Raw genomic sequence first — 19,068 nt, 5'->3', positions numbered from 1 at the left:
CCCTTTCCCTGCACTATTGCGCAAGACAGGCGGGCACACCTTCTGGGGCAGGTCGGATCAAGGCCAGGAACTTCCTGAGAGCGGGAGGCGGCGGGCGGCGGGCGGCGGGCGGGGGCGGGAGGAGTGGGGTGCGAACGCCAAGTTCCCGCACTTTGGCCTTGGAGTCCCCTACCCGTTCCCCATGACCTGCTCGGCGTGATTCTCTTCCCGCGCGGCTAGGGGAGGAGGTGACCCCAGGCTGGAGCCCCCCAGGGCGCTCCCCGTTCTTTAGATGCCCCCATCAGCCCCATCTCTTTCTTCGGCTCGGTCTGGGTCCGGCGCGCCCCTCAGGGCGTCCCTCCTCGCTCTCCCTCTCTCCGACTGGTCTTTGTCCGGGTCTCGCCCGCAGTCCCGGCCTCCCCTGGTTCCCCCCCCAACCCCGTCTGCGGCGGCGGCGGGGGCGGGGCTCAGCTCGGGGGGCGGGGCCGGGCGGGGCGGGGAGCGGCGCGGCGGGGTTGCTGCGCGGCGGGCTGGGAGCTGGGCGGAGGCGGCCGGCGGGACCGACGCGGCGGGGCTGGAGCGCGGGCAGAGCAGAGGCCACAGCGAGGGACGGCGGGAGCGGGCCGGGCCGGGTTGCATGGCGCCAGCGACGTCCTCCTGAGCGGCGCGGGCAGCGACTGGCGGCGGGCGGATCGGGCCGCGGCTCTTCCTCGCCATGGGGGACGTGCTGTCCACGCACCTGGACGACGCCCGGCGCCAGCACATCGCAGGTGAGTCCCGCGCGGTGCAGGGCGCTGGGGGGTCCCGCGGGGACCCCCCGGGCCACGCCCCCAACCCGGTCGGCCGGCGGCGCAGGGGCCGGGACTCGGGACAATCAGGCCCTGGGCAAGGCGGGAGTGGCTGGGGACCAAGTCCTGCCTCCGAGCTTGTTCCCTCCACGTTTGGGCTCTCCTTCCTGCCCCGTTTGAACTCGCCCTTCCCCCTCCCGAGGGAAGTCGAACCTCCCTGTCCTCCACTGGAACCCCCTCCGAGCCGGTCCCTTCGAATCTCCCCAGCACACGACTCCGATGGAGCTGTGGCCCACTCCGCCAGCGTGTCCTGATCTTCCTCCCTCACTGTCCGGGTCCCCACCTCGTCCTGGCCCCAGCCCTAGTACACGTGGCTGAGGCTTCTAGGGACAGGCCCATCCATGCCTGGGCTGAGCCTGTGGGGGTGCACAGGAGGGGTCGTTCAGAACCCCTGCCCTTTGACTCGGGCTCAAGCAGGATTCTCCTGCCGGGCAGGCGTGTCCAGCTAGGGCCGGAGCCCAGCCTCCTCAGCCCCCTCCTTCAGCCAACCCTGCTCCCAGCCTGTCACCGCATTGTGGCTACTTCTCAGAAGGTCGAGGGACCCCAGGCTTCCTGGGGAAGCCCCAGGGTAGCAGCAGGGTCTGGGGTCCCTCCTCCCCCTACCCTGGAGAATGGAGAGGTGGGGTGAGAATCTCAGACTGCCTGGGAAACTTCGGTTTTGTGGTTCACCTCTCCAGCCCTGGGTGAGGCTGCCTGGGTGGAATCCCAGCATCTGTTTCCCAGCCGTTAGGTCGTAGGGAAGTCTGTTAATAGCCTGGCACCTCAGTTTTCTCCTCTCTGAAATGGGATGAATAATTTCTTATTAATGCGTTGTTGAGAGACTCTGTTTCATGTAGCTTGCTTAGCGCAGGGCCCCGCACGGAGGAGGCACCCATGCCCGGGGTGCTGGTCTGCTGGGGTGTGGGGTGGGTGCAGCTGATGGAAGGAGTTATCTGTTCCCTGTGTTGAATTCGCCACTCCCTGTCCAGTGAAGCCAGAGCACTGTGTCTACCTCCATGTGTCTTGATGTGTCCTGCGGTCCTGTAGCGTTTCAGCAGCTGTGTTCTGCCTACTTGTACTCCTTGAGAAGAGGGACCAAGTGTCCTTTAACTCTGTGTCTCCAGGACCCCACGGTTGAGGACAGAGAGGGTTCTGGGGAAGGCTTGTCCAGTGACTGTGGCACTGGGCCTGGAGTTCCCCCTTTGGGCCAGGCCTGGGCCCCGGGCGCAGGGGTGAGCGTGAGGTAGAAATGAGTCAGACCCTCTCCAGCCCCAGAGCAGCAGGGGGTTAAGTCCCGGAAAAGCCTCCTTATAGGACCGGCCTGGACTCTGGGAGGAGGAAAGCCGGGCGGAGTCTTCCTGTCCCCTCCCTGTCGGTGGCAGCCTCCTGGGGCTCTGTAACAGTCCATCCATTCACGACCTCCTGTTGGGGCCCCTCACCCGGCCTGGCTGGGGTGTGCTGCTCCTTCTTCGGTGGGTTTTTCCTTCCCCCACACCCAGCTCCTGCTCTCCCCCTTCTTCCTACCTCCTGGACTGCGAACTGCCAGCACCCCCCCACACCCCCTCATTTTACAGGGGTGGAGACTGAAGCCACAAAAGGTGAAGTGTCCTCTCCTGGACAGGGTTGGGTTTGTTCTGTGGATACTAGGCTGGGTGGAAGAGGGCTGTGCCCACTCAGCCTGCTGGCCTCTCTTCTCAACACTTCAGGCCTATTAATAACCCTCTTCAGATGCCTCAAATTCCTGGTCCAGGCTCACCTGGGGGAGCGTCTCTAGTCGGGGTTGGGAGGTTGGAAGCCCGGCAAAGACTCTAGCCCCTTCCCAGGGAAGCAGGCCACCTTAGAAATTTCTTCTGGAGGGAATGAAGGCTAGCCTTTGGCACCCCTGGCGATCTGTGTACCCTTCTCACCCCACCCAAGGAGTGCTGAGCCCTTTTGTGCCAGACAATTAAAATTCCAGAGCCCTCCCTACCTGGGGCCACCCCTTTGGAGACGTCAACATTTGGGATGGCCCTTCCCACAGTGCTCTGGGCTCCAAGACCTGTTGGGGTTCTGTGGCTTGGTGGGCGGGCGGCTTCTGCAGCTTCGTGCCCACCCTGCACAGGTGAGCAGGTGAATACCAGCCGGCAAGTCCTGGCAGAGGTCAGGCTCACTCTTGCCCACTGTGGCATTTTGCTGCCACGGTGCCTTTCATCCTGGGATTTCGAAGCCCCTGGCAAGCAGGGACTTGTTCTCACAGTAGCAGCCTCGTGGGGCTGGTGGCAGGATTAGTCCCTCCTACTTTTCCGGAGGGAGCTTGATGGAGGAAAGAGCCCTGACCTGGGAGCCAGAAGGCCTGGGTAGCCTCAGGCAATCTCTTACTGTCCCTGGGTTTCTGTTTCCCTAGCTGTGAGCTGAAGGCTGTAGGTGACCTGATGGCTGAATGAAGTCCTTTCTGGTTCTAAGAGTCTCAGGGTCCCAAATTTTCCCCATGAATCTCCTCCAGATTTGGGCCAGCTCGGGCTTCCGATACTGACTCCACATTCTGTTAGCTGATGTGAACTTGGGCCAGCATCTTAATCTCAATTTCTTAATCTGTAGAATGGCAGTAATAGTAGTTTCCTGCTGGGCTCTGTTGCAAGGATTTAATGAGATAATGCTGGTAAGACTAGTGCCCAGTGCTTTGGGGTATAGCAAGTGCTTAGCAAACAGTTGTCGTTTTTATTCAGAATGCTCATTTATTTTATTTTATTATTTTTAAAGATTTTATTTATTTATTTGAGAGAGAGAGAGAGAGAACAAGCAGGGGGAGTGGCAGGCAGAGGGAGAGGGAGAAGCAGGCTCCCCACTGAGCAGGGAGCCAGATGTGGGACTTGATCCCAGGACCCTGAGATCATGACCTGAGCCGAAGGCAGACGCTTTACCTACTGAGCCACCCAGTCCCCTGACAATTGTCATTTACTCTGTCATCGATTCTCCAGTGGGTGAAGAGACTGGCCAGGTTTTGGAGTGCGAAGGGGGCGATTGTCACTGTGGTGTAGGCCCTGTTTCTCTGAGATTTGTCTGGTCCCTGCTGGTTCCTCGGATACAAGAATCCACCAGGGTTTTCAGAAACCTTGAAATCCACATTCCTTGTGCACTGAGAGATGTGTGACATGGATGTAGGCTATCTTGAGCGGGTGTGGAGGGCTGTGATGGGGTCCCACAATGACTAGGAAGGAGCTAGGACATGGGGAGGTGGGGGATTAGGCCCACCCCCACCTCCATCTGGCCCAGAGGACAGGGCTGGGATGAGAGAGCGGCAGTGTCTGGGTGGCCCATGTTGGTGTTACAGGAGGGGTTCTCTGCCCCCAAAGCTAAGATGGAATAAGTGAGGGAGGATCTATGGCCATACCACCCTGAATGCGCCCGATCTCGTCTGATCTCGGAAGCTAAGCAGGGTTGGGCCTGGTTAGTACTTGGATGGGAGAATAGGTGAGGGAGCGAGCTCACTGTTGCTCCATAGGGCCTGGGTGCTGTGCCCTTGGCAGGAATCCTAGGATTGCCTGGGGCGGGGGGGGCCCTTCTACCTCTAGGACAGCCTTGAAGGACTCAGCCCTTCTGGAAATTCTGTTAGCCGGGATGAAATTGTGGGAGCCGAGGGACACCCCCCCGCCCATCACCCACATACATAAACTGCCCTTAAGATTTATTACCTGAAAGGGCTGGTAGGGTAGTTTGCCAGGACCTGTGCTCCTCCCTTCTGCCAGGCTCACCTTTCCCTTGCTAATTCTTTTTTAAATAGCAGCTTTATTGAAACATAATTTACCTGCCAGGCAATTCACCCACTTAAGTATACAGTTCATTGGGTCTTGTGTGTGTGTGTGTGCACGCGTGTGTGAATTTTAGAATGCTTTCATCGCCCCAGAGAGAAACGCTGTGCCCATTAGTGGTCACTCCCCTTCCCCCAGTCGCCCCCCACCGTGGGCAGCCACAGCTCATGTTGGCTGGTCACACAGGTAATGCGTGCACGAACCATGTAGGAATGTAAGGTGAGAAAGTGTCCTCTGCTTTGCTCCCACCCTTTGGGAGAAACCACTGGAGTTTGGTGCGTCTCCGTGTCCAGACCCACGTCTCTGTGGACACACGTGTTTAGCTCTGGGTGTATGAGCTCCGGTGGTATGTCTCTGTGGCTGGACTTTTCTTTCACTCCATCTGTTGCAAAAATCTTCCATGTCGGAGCCCGTGAGTCGGCCCCGTTCTTCTACAGGTTTCCTTCTGTGCGTGGTGCCGTTTATATGCCCATTCCCCCCACTAAAGGACACTGGGGTGGCTTCCAGTGTTTTGTAGGAATTTGTGGCGCTGCCCAGACCTCGCACGCGTCCCGGGCCAGGTTCTGGGGGTCAGAGAGGTCTCAAAATGGAACTCCCGGGTCGCATTGTCCTGTAGTGAAACTGGAGCCTCTGAAAAGGCTGTAAACGGTTGGAACTCCCTCCCGCTGGTACAGCATAGCTCAGTAGGAAGTGTGATCACCCTTTCTGACAGCTGGATATGAGAAAAAGGGAATCTCGTTTATTTATTGAGCAAAATGAATAACGCCTTTTTCCGAATTGATTTTGCAAACCTACCTCTCCACATTTGGGAAAGGGCTGTGGGTCCCCAGCGTGAAGGGAGGTAGGAAGGTGTCCTCTTTCGGCCACCCTGTCCTCCAGGTGCGTGGCTTCCTAGTCCTCGCCCTGGGGCTTTGCAGGGAGACCAGACTGGCCGGAAACAGTGCCCAGCCCCAGCCCTGCCTGGGCCTCTGCCCCTAGCCAAGGTCTGGGTCAGCCCCTGGGGGCGAAGTGTCTGGGGATTCTGTTCTCTTGTGTTGGTCTAACAGAACGCGTCTTTTGTTGGCGTTGACCCTGTCCTGCCCCTCCATCCAGCCTCCACTCTGTTCCTTTCCCATCGCTGGGCCTGAGCTCTGGCCTCACCCCACCATCCTTTTCCCACACACAGCCAAAGAGACCTTTCTTTTTTTTTTTTTTTTTTTAAGATTTTATTTATTTATTTGACAGAGAGAGATCACAAGTAGATGGAGAGGCAGGCAGAGAGAGAGAGAGGGGGAAGCAGGCTCCCTGCTGAGCAGAGAGCCCGATGCAGGACTCGATCCCAGGACCCTGAGATCATGACCTGAACCGAAGGCAGCGGCTTAACCCACTGAGCCACCCAGGCGCCCCCAAAGAGACCTTTCGAAGCCCAAACTGGGTCATGGTCCCCGCCGCCTGAGGAATGAAGTTTAGAGACGGGGATGGGACTCACTTACCACCGCCCTGCAAGCACCGCTCCATTTTTTAGCAGTATTTCTTTCTTTGTTTTTTGTTTTTTTTTTTTAAGATTTTATTTATTTATTTTGACAGAGAGAGATGGCAAATAGAGAGGAAGGTGGGGGCGGGGGTGGGTGGAGAAGCAGGCCCCCCGCTGAGCAGAGAGCCTGCTGCAGGCTCAATCCCAAGACCCTGAGATCATGACTTGAGCCAAAGGCAGAGGCTTAACCCCCCGTTTTTTAGCAGTATTTCTCCTCCGTGTTTATTGTTCTACATTGCTGAGACCATGACTCAATTTTTGCTTGCTCCTTTCACCAAACGACTTATAAGAAACATCTCTCCTGGGTCTCTAGAATCTCCCTGCAGGCATTCCCAAAGGCTGTGTCGTGTTCCCCCAAGGCTACATCCGTGCAGACATTTTTGTAGCCTTACCCCTAATGCTGGTTTCTGCCACGTCCCACAGTGACTGGACATTTGGTTTTTCGAGGCAAACTGAGTCACTGTATTTGTTTCCTTTCCTGCTCAGGTCAGCTGCCCTGCTGAGGACAGACTCATGCCCTTGACCTGCTCTCCCCTCAGCCTTGCTTCCACCAATCTGGGTGTTTTGAGGGAGGCTCCTTTCTGGGAACCTGTAACACCTCTGAGTGTCTTTCCAGTGGGAACAGGTTCCAAGGGGCTGTCTGTGAGCAGGGGACAGGGGCTGAGGACATTGGCCTTTGGGTGTGTGTGACCACATAAGTCTGGCTGCTTCTCCCACCTGTGGCCTGCAGGGACTCCATGGATGGGTCTTCTGTGAGAGGGTGGTGGCTGTTAGAGCAGGGAGGGGCTGTATCAGGCTCTGAGCCATACCTATAAGATTAGCAATCCTTTAACTGAGCATTTACTCTGTGCCGGGACTTCCTTTGCCTGTATTCTCTCTCTGAACCCCTGCCCTCAGTGCCCTATCCCAACATTTAAAGGTAGGGCAGGGCAGTGGCAGGTCCAGACATGGGAGTCCAAGACCTTAGCTGTTAGAACCATGCTCTGCTGTGATGAGATGGTCCTGGTGCCTGGATTGGGCCTGAGGACAACGTGGAAAAGGCCCTAAAGAGAGGCCAGCGGTGGGGAGCAGAGGGCCTGGGAGGGGAGGGGAACAGGGCCGCGTGTGTCAGAGGCTCCCGTGGGCTGCACAAATATATCCTTCCCGACGTTACTCAGTCTGAGACTCAAGTCACTCTTGGCCAGTCCCGTTCTGCGTGGCCCCCTCCTCCCCCGCAGGCTCAGCTCCTGACTCACTCCCCGTGGGGCTCCCCACGGGCATCAGGCTTGCGGTTGCAGACACCGCTTTTTCCTTCCCCCCTGCCCTGCCCCCATCCACTTCCCTGCCTGAGGTCGGGAGGGTTTTTCTCCAGATAGTGCTGCGCAGAGTTTTAAAGAAAGAGGAAGGCAGATCCCTAGCTTTCAAACCCTGCGGGGTGGGACAGAACCACGCCCCTCTCCTGGTAGAATCTTAGGGCCTGAGTCACAGAAGGGCTGGAATCTTCTGATCGCACAGATTTAAAACTGGAAGAACAGGAAGTGCCCACCTCGGCAGGGCACCCGGATCCACCCCCTGGGAACTGTCCAGGTTTAGGGATGCACTCCCTGTGGCCTACAAGAAGTAAAGGGACCTGCCTGGTGACAGAGTGGATGGTGAGTTAGAAGTGGGGAGTCGAGAGGTTTGAGGCAAGGCTCTGCAGTCAGACTGCTTGGGTTCGAGTCCCAGCTTTGCCCCTGGAGGGGCTGGTCATTTGGGGCAAGTCAGTTACCATCTCTGACCTTCTGTGTCCTCCATACTAGAGAATGAGAGCACTGGCTTCTTAGGGCACAAGGTCAGGAGTGGCGAGCTCTGGATGGTACAGCATACAGGGCCAATGGGGGGCGAGGACACGGTGCTCTTAGGAGTGTGGCCCTTGGGACCCGTGTCAGGTGGGTCCTGTGACCATAGACACCTTTACCCTGTGCCATGGACCCCAGGAAGGAAAGATTAAAAGAAAAAGACACCCACCCCTTGCCCGGCCATGTGTGTCTAGAGCTAGGCCTGTGGGTCTCAAGCCTGGTCCCACTAACCATTTGCTGTGTGACTCTGGACCAATGGAGGGGCCTCTCTGCCTTTTCTCCCCATCAGTGACCCAGGATTGACTCATGAGAATTCTCTGCCACTGAAAATCTTTTCTTTCCTTTCTTTTTTTAAAAAGATTTTATTTATTTATTTGGGACAGAGAGATAGAGAGAGCATGAGCAGGGGGTAAAGGGCAGAGGGAGAGGGAGAAGCAGGCTCCTCACTGAGCAGGGAGCCTGAGGTGTGGCTCAGGACCCCAGGATCATGACCTGAGCCAAAGGCAGCTGCTTAACTGACAGAGCCACCCAGGCGCCCCTGAAAATCTTTTCTTAGGGGTCTCAAGGTGACTTCCAAAGGCAGGGCTGGGAGGGTTTTGATGTTAGGTGTCAAAGTGGAAGATCCCTATGGTGTGCCCGGGAGACCCCACAAAGGTGTGATGAGCTCTGCCCCTGGATGCACTTGGGCTTTCTTTCTTTTCTTCTTTCAGTCCGTAGCTACTGAGCTCCTACTGTGTGCCAGGCACTGTACTGGGCACCGGGGACACGCTCATGCATGCTCTTCCATGGCTCTTGCCCACGTGGAACTTTCTGGCTGGGTGAGCAAGGAGTGTTCTCAGAAGGGTGGATCTTCTGTGGGAAGGTGTGAGAGGGGGTGGCTTAGTGGGGAGGGGAGGGTTGAGGTGACATGGGGGGAGCCAAGGGGCTGGCCTTGGAGGAGAGGGGACCGTGCCCCGAGGGTCCTAGGGAGACTTAGGAGGGAGGGTGAGAGGAAGAGAGCCCGGTGGTGAGGGATGGTCTGGACCAGTGTGTGATGGTTGTGGAGCATGTCAGGGGACAGTGTATATGGGGGACACAGAGCAAGCAGGCCTCTGTGATGGTGATGTGCGAGGCCGGGGAGATCTGGTGTCCCCCCTTGTCAGCCCTGTGCGGTTGGTAGATCCCGTAGGTGGTTTCATTAAGGCAGCCAGTGGTCCTGCAGCCTCTGCTCCCATTCCTCCGATGACGGGAGACTCACGTCTTTCCTGCGGCTCTGAGTATGAGAACCTTTTTCCTTTCCAAGGACAGAGCGGGAAGAGGGCTGGGTCTGGATGCCAAGGACCTAGTTGTTTTTTGTTTTTGTTTTTTTTTAAGATTTTATTTATTTATTTGACAGAGATCACAAGTAGGCAGAGAGGCAGGCAGAGAGAGAGAGGAGGAAGCAGGCTCCCTGCCGAGCAGAGAGTCCGATGCGGGGCTTGATCCCCGGACCCTGAGATCATGACCTGAGCTGAAGGCAGAGGCCTTAACCCACTGAGCTACCCAGGCGCCCCAAGGACCTGGTTTTGAGATCCTGCCTCAACTACCCTGGCATTTGGCAGGTGTCTTCCCTTCTCTGGGTCTCAGGTTTCTTATCTGTGAAGCGGGCATAACGGTAGCCCAGACCTGCTAGGTTGTGAGGGATCGATGAGTGATGTGGGTAGAGCTCTTTGCGTTAAGAAAACCCGGCTTCTGTTCCCATTCGCCCTTGCTGTGTGTATGGTTCATGATAGGACATTGGCCCGGGCGTCCCTCCTCACAGTGCGATCCAAAATGCAGGGTGTGGGCTCCAGCGGGTAACTGGGCACCCAGCTGGGGCAGAGGAAGAATGAATTGTGGTCTGCAAAGTGTGAAGCCCGCTCTCCCACCCACATATCTGTGGCCAAGCCAGTTGTAGCAGCTGTCCAGCCTCCTCACGCCTCATGCCGAACAGAGCTGTTTGTGTCCAGCCAAGTTTGTTAAGCCAGAATCTTCTGGAAGAAGTGTCCTTTGGGCAGAGGACTACACACTCTTGTGCCCCACCCACATTTAATCACCCTACCTGCTGGCAGCCATCTGTGGCTGGGAGGTGAGAGCCTCAGGGCTGGTGCCAGGTGACCTTTGGCAGGTCCTTCTCCCTCTCTGGCCTTGCTTTGCCTATCTGTGTAATGGGTCGCTAGGACAGCCTCCTGCCCTTCTAGCTCCGACCGCTTGGAGCCTGTGGGCCGTGGTCTGTGTTGAAGGGGAGGGTGTGATATTTATTGCGTGATGCCATCTTGCTGTGGAAGGAGGCGCTCTCTCTCTGAAAGCTGTCTCATGCCGGGCCTGGCTGTGGTGGTAGGCATGAGGTGCTGACATGAGCCCTGATCTCATGGGACTCATGCCAGCCACAAAGTTTCCATCAAGCTGGATGTGATGTGGTTTCTGTTGCAAAGACAGAGGATCTTTATGTTTTCCAAAGTGCATATTGGTTTAAACCACTTGGTCAGCCCAGCTCAAGAGGCAGCATATCTGGCCTTGACTGAGAGGCAGCTGGCTTCTGCCACCAAGAGCCCTGTGGCCCGGGGCAAGTTGCTTTCCCCTTAGAGCCTGAGCTGTCAGTAAAATGGGAAGGTGAGCCCTGCCTCTAGGGTGTGAAGCTTCTGGGAGGCAGTTGTCCCTGGCACGTGGAAGGTGCTAGGCGAATGGCGGTTCCGTTTTAGCGGACTCTGGAGGGTGGGGTGGGGAGCTGTCATTTGCCCTGGCCTACGGAGATTTCGGGGGTGACGTGGACATCCAGAGGGGGAGGGAGCTGACAATTGTCCTTCTGTTTCACTTTTTGTTTCTGCGTTTTTGTTTATTTTTTGGAAGGGTTCCCTGGTGGGAGGTGGGGCGGGGAGAAGAGAGAACAAGGCTTCGACTTTGGGAGGCTGGGCCGCACTGGGCTGGCTGGGAAGGTTTGCCTGAGGTTTGCCTGAGGTTTGCCCGTGGTCCCCTAGGGCCACAGTTCCCCCTCAGGCCACAGCTCCCCCTTGCCCTGAACTTTGAGCTTGCTGATGGGCAGGGTCTGCTTTTCGTTTTCTGGCCTAGACCCCTCTTCCTCCTCGCTGGGAAGAACCCTTTGCTATCACCTACTTTTATTCATGACTGAGTAAGACCAGACCTAGCGGGTCAGAGGCTGCAGGGCTGGGCGGGAACGTAGGCCCCCGCCTCCTGCGGAGTGTTCTCCATCCCTATCCCTCTGGACGGCCCCAGACTGGTCAGGGAAGGAGTGGTTGGCCTGGGTGGGGCTGGAAAGGTTATAATTTTGAAAACCGAGTAAACAAACAAGCCCTCGGTGAGAGAGAGGCAGCCCTGTGCTAGCCTTACAGATAGGCCTGTGTCTGAGGAGACAGCCCGGGCCTGTCCCCATACAGACAGTGAGGTGTTGTGGTGGATTAAAAAAGGCAAAGCTGCCCTCCCCTCATGGCCCCACTCCCATATTTAAGGCTGCCAGGAAGCGGGGAGGGGGGCCGCTGCCCAGCCTGGCCACAGGACAGCCCTCCCGGCTCAGCCCAGCAGTCACGGCTCCTGGGTGACTTTGGGCAAGGGGCTCCCTCTGGGGCCTCATATCCCCCGTCTTGAAAGTGCAGCGATCCCTTCTCTTCAGGATGCTGGCGAGGGTGGGAGATGATTTGAGCTGGGTGGTTGAGCCCGGGAGCCCGCTGTACACTTCATTTCTCTGTGGCTGGAGGCGGGGCCCCCGCTTGGAGCAGAAGAGTGACTTTCTCAGTGACCCGAGAGTCAGCCTGCTCCTGGGAGACAAACTTACAATCCAAGGCAGGCCAGAGCAGGCCGCTCAGCTCAGCTTTCCTGTTTTCTTGTTGAGATAGGGGCAGAAGCCGAGAGGAGCTACTTCTGGGCCTTGCCCTGCCGTCTGGGGGCTGGGCTGCCTGTCTGGCCTGCAGCCCCCCAGGGTGGGGCCCAGCACACTTCCTGTGAGATTAGGGGCAGAGCCTCTTTGCTCTCCTTCCCTTTTCCTACGTCCCCACTGTGGCCTCTAGACTCTCTAGCTCTGTGCCCGGGAGCTCAGTGTAGCCTCCATTCTGAGCCTCTGTTCTCCCCATGGTGCAAGGAAGGGGATGGGTGAGAACCTCTGGGAGGCTCTCTGGGTCAAGTTCCAGACTCTGAAAGGCCTTGCAGGACCCATAGACCACCCCCAACATCCCCGCCTTCACCCCTTAGCCGGGAACACCCTTCCCTGGGCCCCGCCCATGGCCAGTTGGCTTGGGGTCCCTCCCGCAAGCCCCTCCTCAAGCAGTTGTGGTAGATTCTCGTCTATGGTATGAGGACCGTGAGGGCTCAGTCACCGTGGGCTCCCTTGAGGTAGACAGTATGGCCTCACAGGTCAGGGCGTGTCCTGCCAGCGGCTAGCCAAATGCCCTTTGGACGGTTGTTTGTGTACTTTGTGCCTTGGAATCATTAGCTGTAAATTGGGAGTAATAATAATAATACTTCTCTGGTTAAATTACATTACGCGTGTTTATAAATTGCATTTATGCACCCTTTAACACAGTGCTGGGCACAGTAAATGCTCCATAATCAGTAGGCATAATGAATGTGTACTAATTTGTTTTCATTCCCGAGCAGCGACTGAATGGTAAATGTCATTATGAGGTTTATGGTCTTACAGCGGAGGGGCCCCGAAGCTGTTTGGGTGAAGGTTCCTGTGGGTGGAGAGGGTGCCTTGGGTGGGGGGGGCGTCGAGGAGGTGGGGCAGATGCGGGCGGGTTCAGAGCCCCGGCTGGTGGTGACTTCCCCTCTGCCCATCTGGAAGGAGCGGTCTGGGTCCCACTACCGCTGTGACCACAGGCCTGGAGTGCGTGCGGCGGTGCATGGGCTTCCTTCCTCCAGGCGTGTATCCCTCTCTGTCTGACTCATGCCTTTGTGCCTGCCTTTTGTTCTTGTCCTTGAGCCCCCGGGGGTGAGGTCAGGAGAAGCAGGGGCCTAGGGATTCCCTGGTGGACAGGCGGACCCTCTCTGCAACACCCCCCCTCCCCATTTCATGCAGTGGAGGGGACACTGGGTCCTGATCCTTGTGGTGCCCCTGCCGACTCACGGGGTGTCAGGCACCGAGCGTGCGTTGCCCAGTGGCTTCCTCTGTGCTTGGCACCCGAATCGAGTTTACCCAGGCCCTGCCTGTGTGGAGCTCAAGGCTCCGCAGGAGAGACGCATTCAACCAATGGTTACCAGTCACTCAATTAATTATCAGAGGGCAAATCGTGACCAAATGCCCATCCTCCTCTCCAGCTCACCGGCGTGCCGGCCCCGTCAGCTCTGCAGTGCCTCCCATGTGCCCTCCGGCCACAGATGAGGAAGTAGGCTCCTGGTGATTGAGGGATCCTCCCAGTTCCCTTTCCTTCTTGGTGCCTCAGTTTCTTGTCAGGAAAATGGGCCCGAATGGGAGAGGTGTTGCTGCTGGGTGCACACGGGGCCTGGGCTATGCCCTGGGTTTTAGGATGATCAACACCAGCCTCAGGGATTGCATAGCTGCTGTGCTGACCTGGCTTTGTGGCCCCTAGAATCCTTCCTCTGAGCATCCCTAGGTAGAAATAGGGGGTACGGAGGCCACCGTGATGGAGGCATTGTGTCCTCTAAAGGCTGTGTGGGCAAGGGCTGCCTGGGGAGGGTGATCCTCCTCAGGTCTCACCACCAGTAGGAGCAGTGGTAGAAAGATAGCCCCAAGTCCCTGGTGAGCCCTGGCCGGCCATTCTGCACCAAGAATTTACCCGAAAGTAGCCAGAAGGTTAGATTATGTTACAACTTCCGTTACAATGGGAAAAAAAAAAGGGGGGGAGAAACAGTGTCTATCCACAGGTGATGTTCAGTGGACCAGTAAGAAGCCACTCACTGGCTGGACTTCAGAAAGAGGCTCCCCCTCTGCTCCCCCAGGTAGCAATAGCAACACGTTTGCTGGGCACTGCTCTCTGCACCCCTGGGGAGGCACCTGTGGCCGTGGATGGCGGAGCAGGTGGGGGTTCAAGCCAGAGATGGTGGATTGACGACACAAATGGGGTCCCTCTCTGTGCCAGGCAGGGAAGGTTGGTGTGGGTGGAGCCAGTGAAGTGGTGGGGAGTCAGTGGGTGCCTGTTCAACGGGGACAGTCTGCTACCCACCCAGCCTCCAGCCCGCAGGTGTCCTCACTCCTCGTTTCACCAGAATGCTGCTCTGGGCCCACCAGGTGACGTGCGGGGCATGCCGGCTGCCCTGGCTGTGGGCTGCCGGGGGATGTGTGGGGCACGTGGGACTTGAGGACCACTTTTGGCTACGTTTGGGGCTTCCCTCGGGCCGTCTTTCTCAAGACCTTAGCTCGCCGTGCCTCAGTTTCCCTAACTGTAAAGGCCATACGCAGCTACCATCCTGTGAGCTTTATGATGCCATGCCCAGTGCCTGGCACATAGTACCCTCAGAAGAGGTTTCTGCCCTCAGGGCCCAGTGCCCCCACCAAGGGAGTCTTCGCTTTTCAACTCTGAGCTTTCTCAGATCTCCGGCTCTTGTTGGTGCTGTTATATAGGCAATATCTATGATCAAAGAAAAATTAGAAAACAAATAGGAAGGAAATGAAAATCGCCAATAATCCAAACTACCCAGAACTAACGATTTTCAGGTGTTTCCTGATGCACAATCAATAGTGAGTCCTGGGCGTCTGCGTACGTGCCGGCCCCCGACAGTGAGTCGGATGCTCTCAGAATATTTCATTATGCCCCAACAGCCTGCGATTTAAAATTTTTAATTATTTTTTAAATTAATTTTTTAGTTTTTTTATAATCATATAATGTATTTTTATCCCCAGGGGTACAGGTCTGTGAATCGCCAGGTTTACACACTTCACAGCACTCACCATAGCACATACCCTCCCCAATGTCCATTACCCCACCACCCTCTCCCAACCCCCCCCAGCAATCCTCAGCCTGTTTTGTGAGATTGAGTCTTTTATGGTTTGTCTTAAAATATATATTTTTAAAGATTTTATTTATTTGTTTGACAGACAGATACCACAAGTAGGCAGAGAAGCAGGCAGAGAGAGAGGAGGAAGCAGGCTCTCTGCTGAGCAGAGAGCCCGATGCGGGGCTCGATCCTAGGACCCTGGGATCACGACCTGAGCCGAAGGCAGAGGCTTTAACCCACTGAGCCACCCAGGCGCCCCTAAAATATTTTTTAAAAATTAAAAATTTTAATTATTTTTTTATGACAGAGAAAGAGAGAGAGAGAGTGTGCACACACGAGTCGGGGGAGGAGCTGAGGGAGGGGGAGAGGGACAAGCAGACTCTGCGCTGATCACAGAGCCCAACACGGAGCTTGATCTCAGGACCCTGAGATCGTGACCTGACCTCAAACCAAGAGTCAGAGGCTCGACCGACTGAGCCCCCCAGGCGCCCCCCAGGTAGTCTGCGTTTTTATTTGCTCAGCCAAACTCCCATTCCTGGGCATTCCGGTCACTTCTGTTTTTCATCGGTGTAGACAGGGCCATGTTGGGGAGCCTTAATCACTTCTGTGGGATTAATCTGTCGATTGCACATTGTTTGAGGGCCTGTTCCGAGGGCTGTGGGTGCTGGATGGGGAGACAGCCGTGGTCCTCACCCCCTCACCTGCCCCTTTCTGGGAGGACAGACCCGACATGGGTTGGGTTCCTTAGCTGAGGTGGGGGTCAGGGTGTCTTTGGGAGCTGGGGAAGCAGCAGTAACCCAGACTCGGAGAGGCAGGGCAGGCTTGTTGGAGAAGGGGGAGTCTGGGTGGGGCTGGAAGGTGCTGGAGGAGGAGAGGGTTGTAGGCAAAGCAGCAGGACTGCAAAGTCCCAAAGCCGAGAGGGAGATAGGTCTTTGGGGGAACCAGAAATTCCCAGAAATTGGCAGTTTTGCTCTGGTTCTTGCTTCCTTAGGAGCCGCAGCACCAGGCACCGTACCTCGGTATTGTTATGCAAAGTGCTGGCACGTCTGTATCTCCCTGGGGCTGGGGTCATGTGCCTGCCCCAGGTGAGACCCAGGCCTCCTGCCTCTCTGAGTGGTGTCCCCACTAGCCTGGAGCGGGCCCAGGCGGCTCAAGTGAGGGACCTCCTCAGCTCCAGTTTCCCAGGCCCTTCGCGGGTGCTATATCATTTGACAGAATCTGCTGGAAGAGGAAACGGAGGATCCCAGCTTAGGTGACTGGGCTCGGTTTGTGTGACGGGGGTGGTGACCTGGTCTGCAGCTGATATGTGACCTTGAGCTGGCCTGGCCAGCTCCTGACCCAGCCCTGGCTGTATTGAAAGTGCCCCATGGCGATTGGAGGCCCCTGGCTAACACTTCCCTGGGGCCAGGAAGGATCTGTTCCTAGGCCTGAGCTGGCCCTTCCGGAAAACACTGTTCTCTGCCTGTGTCTTAAGATGCCTGGGAGACCCAAGTTGAGGCCCTCTGGTGTCATCTCACAGGCAGGGACAAATATTTATGTGCTGGGTGCTCTGCGTGGTGCTGGGGGTACATTGCGAATGGGACAAACAGGGTCTCTGCCCTGGTGGGGCAAAATGGACACTCAGTGGTTATTTATTAAGTGAAGTTGTGCTGATGGCTAACGGGGCTTCTGACGCGAATTGGGGAGTGACTGTGAGGGACAGTCCTTTTCAGTATTCCCGCCTGACAGGTGGAACTTGGATCGGTTTGATCAAGCCTGCACCCCGCCCGTGGGGTCCTGTGTGGGGAGGGAACACTTTCTCAGGTCACAGCTGGAGGGGGTTAGGGTCTTGCGGGTCTAGTGCAGAGGAGTTCCACCTCTTCACTGGACAGACAAGACAGCTAGGAAGGGTGAGGGACTTGCCCAAGGTCAGGTGGCAGGCAGGTGCCCAGCCTCTGGGCCCGCCATGTGTATCCCTGCATCACTGGCTGGAGCCTGTGCCTGGAGCCTGTTCGTCACCACCTCCTGGAAAGACAGCGAGCCTGTCCGCAGCTCCCTTAAGGGATCCCAGGAAAAGCAGACATAGAACTTGGACCTGCTGGCTGAGAGCAGAGTTTCCCATGCAGCACGGATGGGGTCAGGCAGGCACCTGGAATGAGGAATTCGAGGCTGGCAGGGCCTCCCAGGGGATTTGTCTTCATACCTTCCCCTCTGGAGCCTGAGGAGACTTGTATCTGGTGACCCAAGGGTGGGGCAGGTCCTTCCTCCTGCTGGCTCAGAGGCAGGCCCACAGGAGTCTTGTGATTTGAATAAGCTTTTCATCTTCTATCTGCATAAAGCCTGTCCATGCTGAGGGACCCTGGCATTCCAGCCCAGGATTGGGTTTCCTTCTGGCCCAGCAGCAAGCCCATGAGTGAATTTTCATATTGGCTCATCTTCCTCCTTCCCTTCCCCCACCCTTGTCTCCCTTTGTGTCTCCCTCCCTGGCTTTGAGAAGGCCGGTGCTCTCCCCTGGCCCCCACCTCCCTTGCTGTCGGGGACCTGGCTGGTTGGGGGGGAGCCCGTAGTGTGTGCATGTGCACTCATGTGTGGGGGAGAGATGGCCGGGCAGGGGGTATTCTGGGTCCCCAGGCAACTTGGGAAGAGCCTGACTTATATTTGGGGAGAAGCATGTTGGCATCCTATGGGCCCTGGGCTAATGCAGTGGGTGGGATTTGTGTCTCTGAGTTTTTTTTAGCACTTTTCCAGAAGGGTTGGGCCCCAGTCACTGGCATTAATGAGTGATTGGTTCTCATTGGAACAGCTGCTGCGACTGACCGGACTCTTACCAACAGTTAGGCAGAATGCCAGACACTTCTCATGCATCGCCTCATTTTGTTCCCACAGCTCCTCTTTGAGGTGTGTTATTTTTCTCCCCGTTATTGATAAAGAAACTGAGGCTTGGGAAGTGACAGGAGCAGAGCCGGTCTGTCTGGTCCCAAAGTTTGTGTTTTTACAGCTCACCTTCCTCCTGTTGACAGTCTTCTCTACCCCCTCCTTATGGCCGTCCAGCCTCTGCTTGCATACTTCCAGTGACAGGGAGCTCTCTATCTATTGGGATTACCTCTCCCACATGGGGCATCTGAATAGAAAGCCCTCTCTGGAGTTCTGTCTTTGCTTGGTCGCTTGAGAAGAGGTTCCAGTTGGGCTGGGATGTGGCTATGGCTCAGTTTCCCCAGCATCTGTTTTCCCAGGGAATTTTCCAGCTTTTTTGTTTGGGGAGAAGAGCTAAGTCCTCCCTCCTTTCTCTTAGCAGCCCCTACCTGGTACTCAGCCCTTTACATGCCCTTCATCACATACTGAGCAAGCCCGAGCAAACTGGATGTTGAAACTCTAGAGGTATTTTCATTAGCATTGATCGGGTCATCTCAGTCAATGCAATAAGACAAGAAAAAAAAAGAGAGAGAGAGAGGTATAACTACAAGATATCAAGAGAAAACACATGGTCTTGCCTTTGTGGAGGTCAAAGCACTTTTCCATCTAGCTTCTCCCTTAGCTTAAAAAAAAATTTTTTTTTTTTAAATTTAAGTAATCTCTGCACCCAGTGTGAGCCTCAAACTCAAGACCCTGTGATCAAGAGTCACATGCTCTTCTGGCTGAGCCTGCCAGTCCCTTAGCTTTGTCCACCCTGTGAGGCTTCCTGTGGGAAGTGGAGGCTCAGACAAGGAATTCACCTACCTGCAGTGCTGTGGAGTGGAGGGGCTGGGGTTGCCTGAGGTTTAGCGGTGTGTGGTTTGTTGGGTATTTGCTTTCAGAATCTTCATTGATGTTTCTGTCACTGCTTCCCCTTTCTGGTTAGTTAACCTCTGAGGGATGAGGGCCCAGAAAGATGGGACCCCAAGCATGTCACCTTCCCATCCCCTGAGTGGCCCCCTGAGGGACCGAGTAGCTGTTGTTCATTTCCCCTTTGCCGGTCCCCATTTCATGGCGTGGCACACATTATGGAACACTGCCATTTGCGCAGGTGAACACACCATGGGACCCCTGAGCTTGTGAAAGACCCTACCCACCTGAACACATTTCCTGGCCGTCAACACTCGGGCAGATGGAACTTCTTTCTATTTGCTGTTATTGTTATTGATAATACAGGACCCTCTCTGTCAGGATCTATAGAGTTCCTCATTTCTTTGAATCCATAGGATAATCTGGCCAGGTGAGTACCGCTGGTCCTCCCATTTTACACCCGAGGAAAGTACTAATACTAATACTTGGAGAGTATTAGT

General features: G+C 56.1%; 1 protein-coding gene across 1 annotated transcript in view; it reads left to right on the top strand.

Annotated features, from left to right (window-relative positions):
• The first annotated feature begins 557 nt into the window (after window positions 1–557).
• Window positions 558–19,068, top strand: part of LOC111146267 (family with sequence similarity 129 member B) — a 51,341-nt gene continuing 32,830 nt past the window's right edge. The window contains exon 1 of the mRNA XM_022501741.1: window positions 558–749. Coding sequence (XP_022357449.1) covers window positions 695–749 — 55 coding nt within the window. The 5' untranslated portion in view covers window positions 558–694. The remainder of the gene's footprint in view (window positions 750–19,068) is intronic.

Source organism: Enhydra lutris, unplaced genomic scaffold (genome assembly GCF_002288905.1).
Source record: "Enhydra lutris kenyoni isolate GAN:26980312 unplaced genomic scaffold, ASM228890v2 scaffoldscaffold13, whole genome shotgun sequence".
In the NCBI taxonomy this organism is placed as follows: Eukaryota; Metazoa; Chordata; class Mammalia; order Carnivora; family Mustelidae; genus Enhydra; species Enhydra lutris.
The sequence above is the reverse complement of the archived record's forward strand: the minus strand, read 5'-3'. Positions and strand labels throughout refer to the sequence as shown.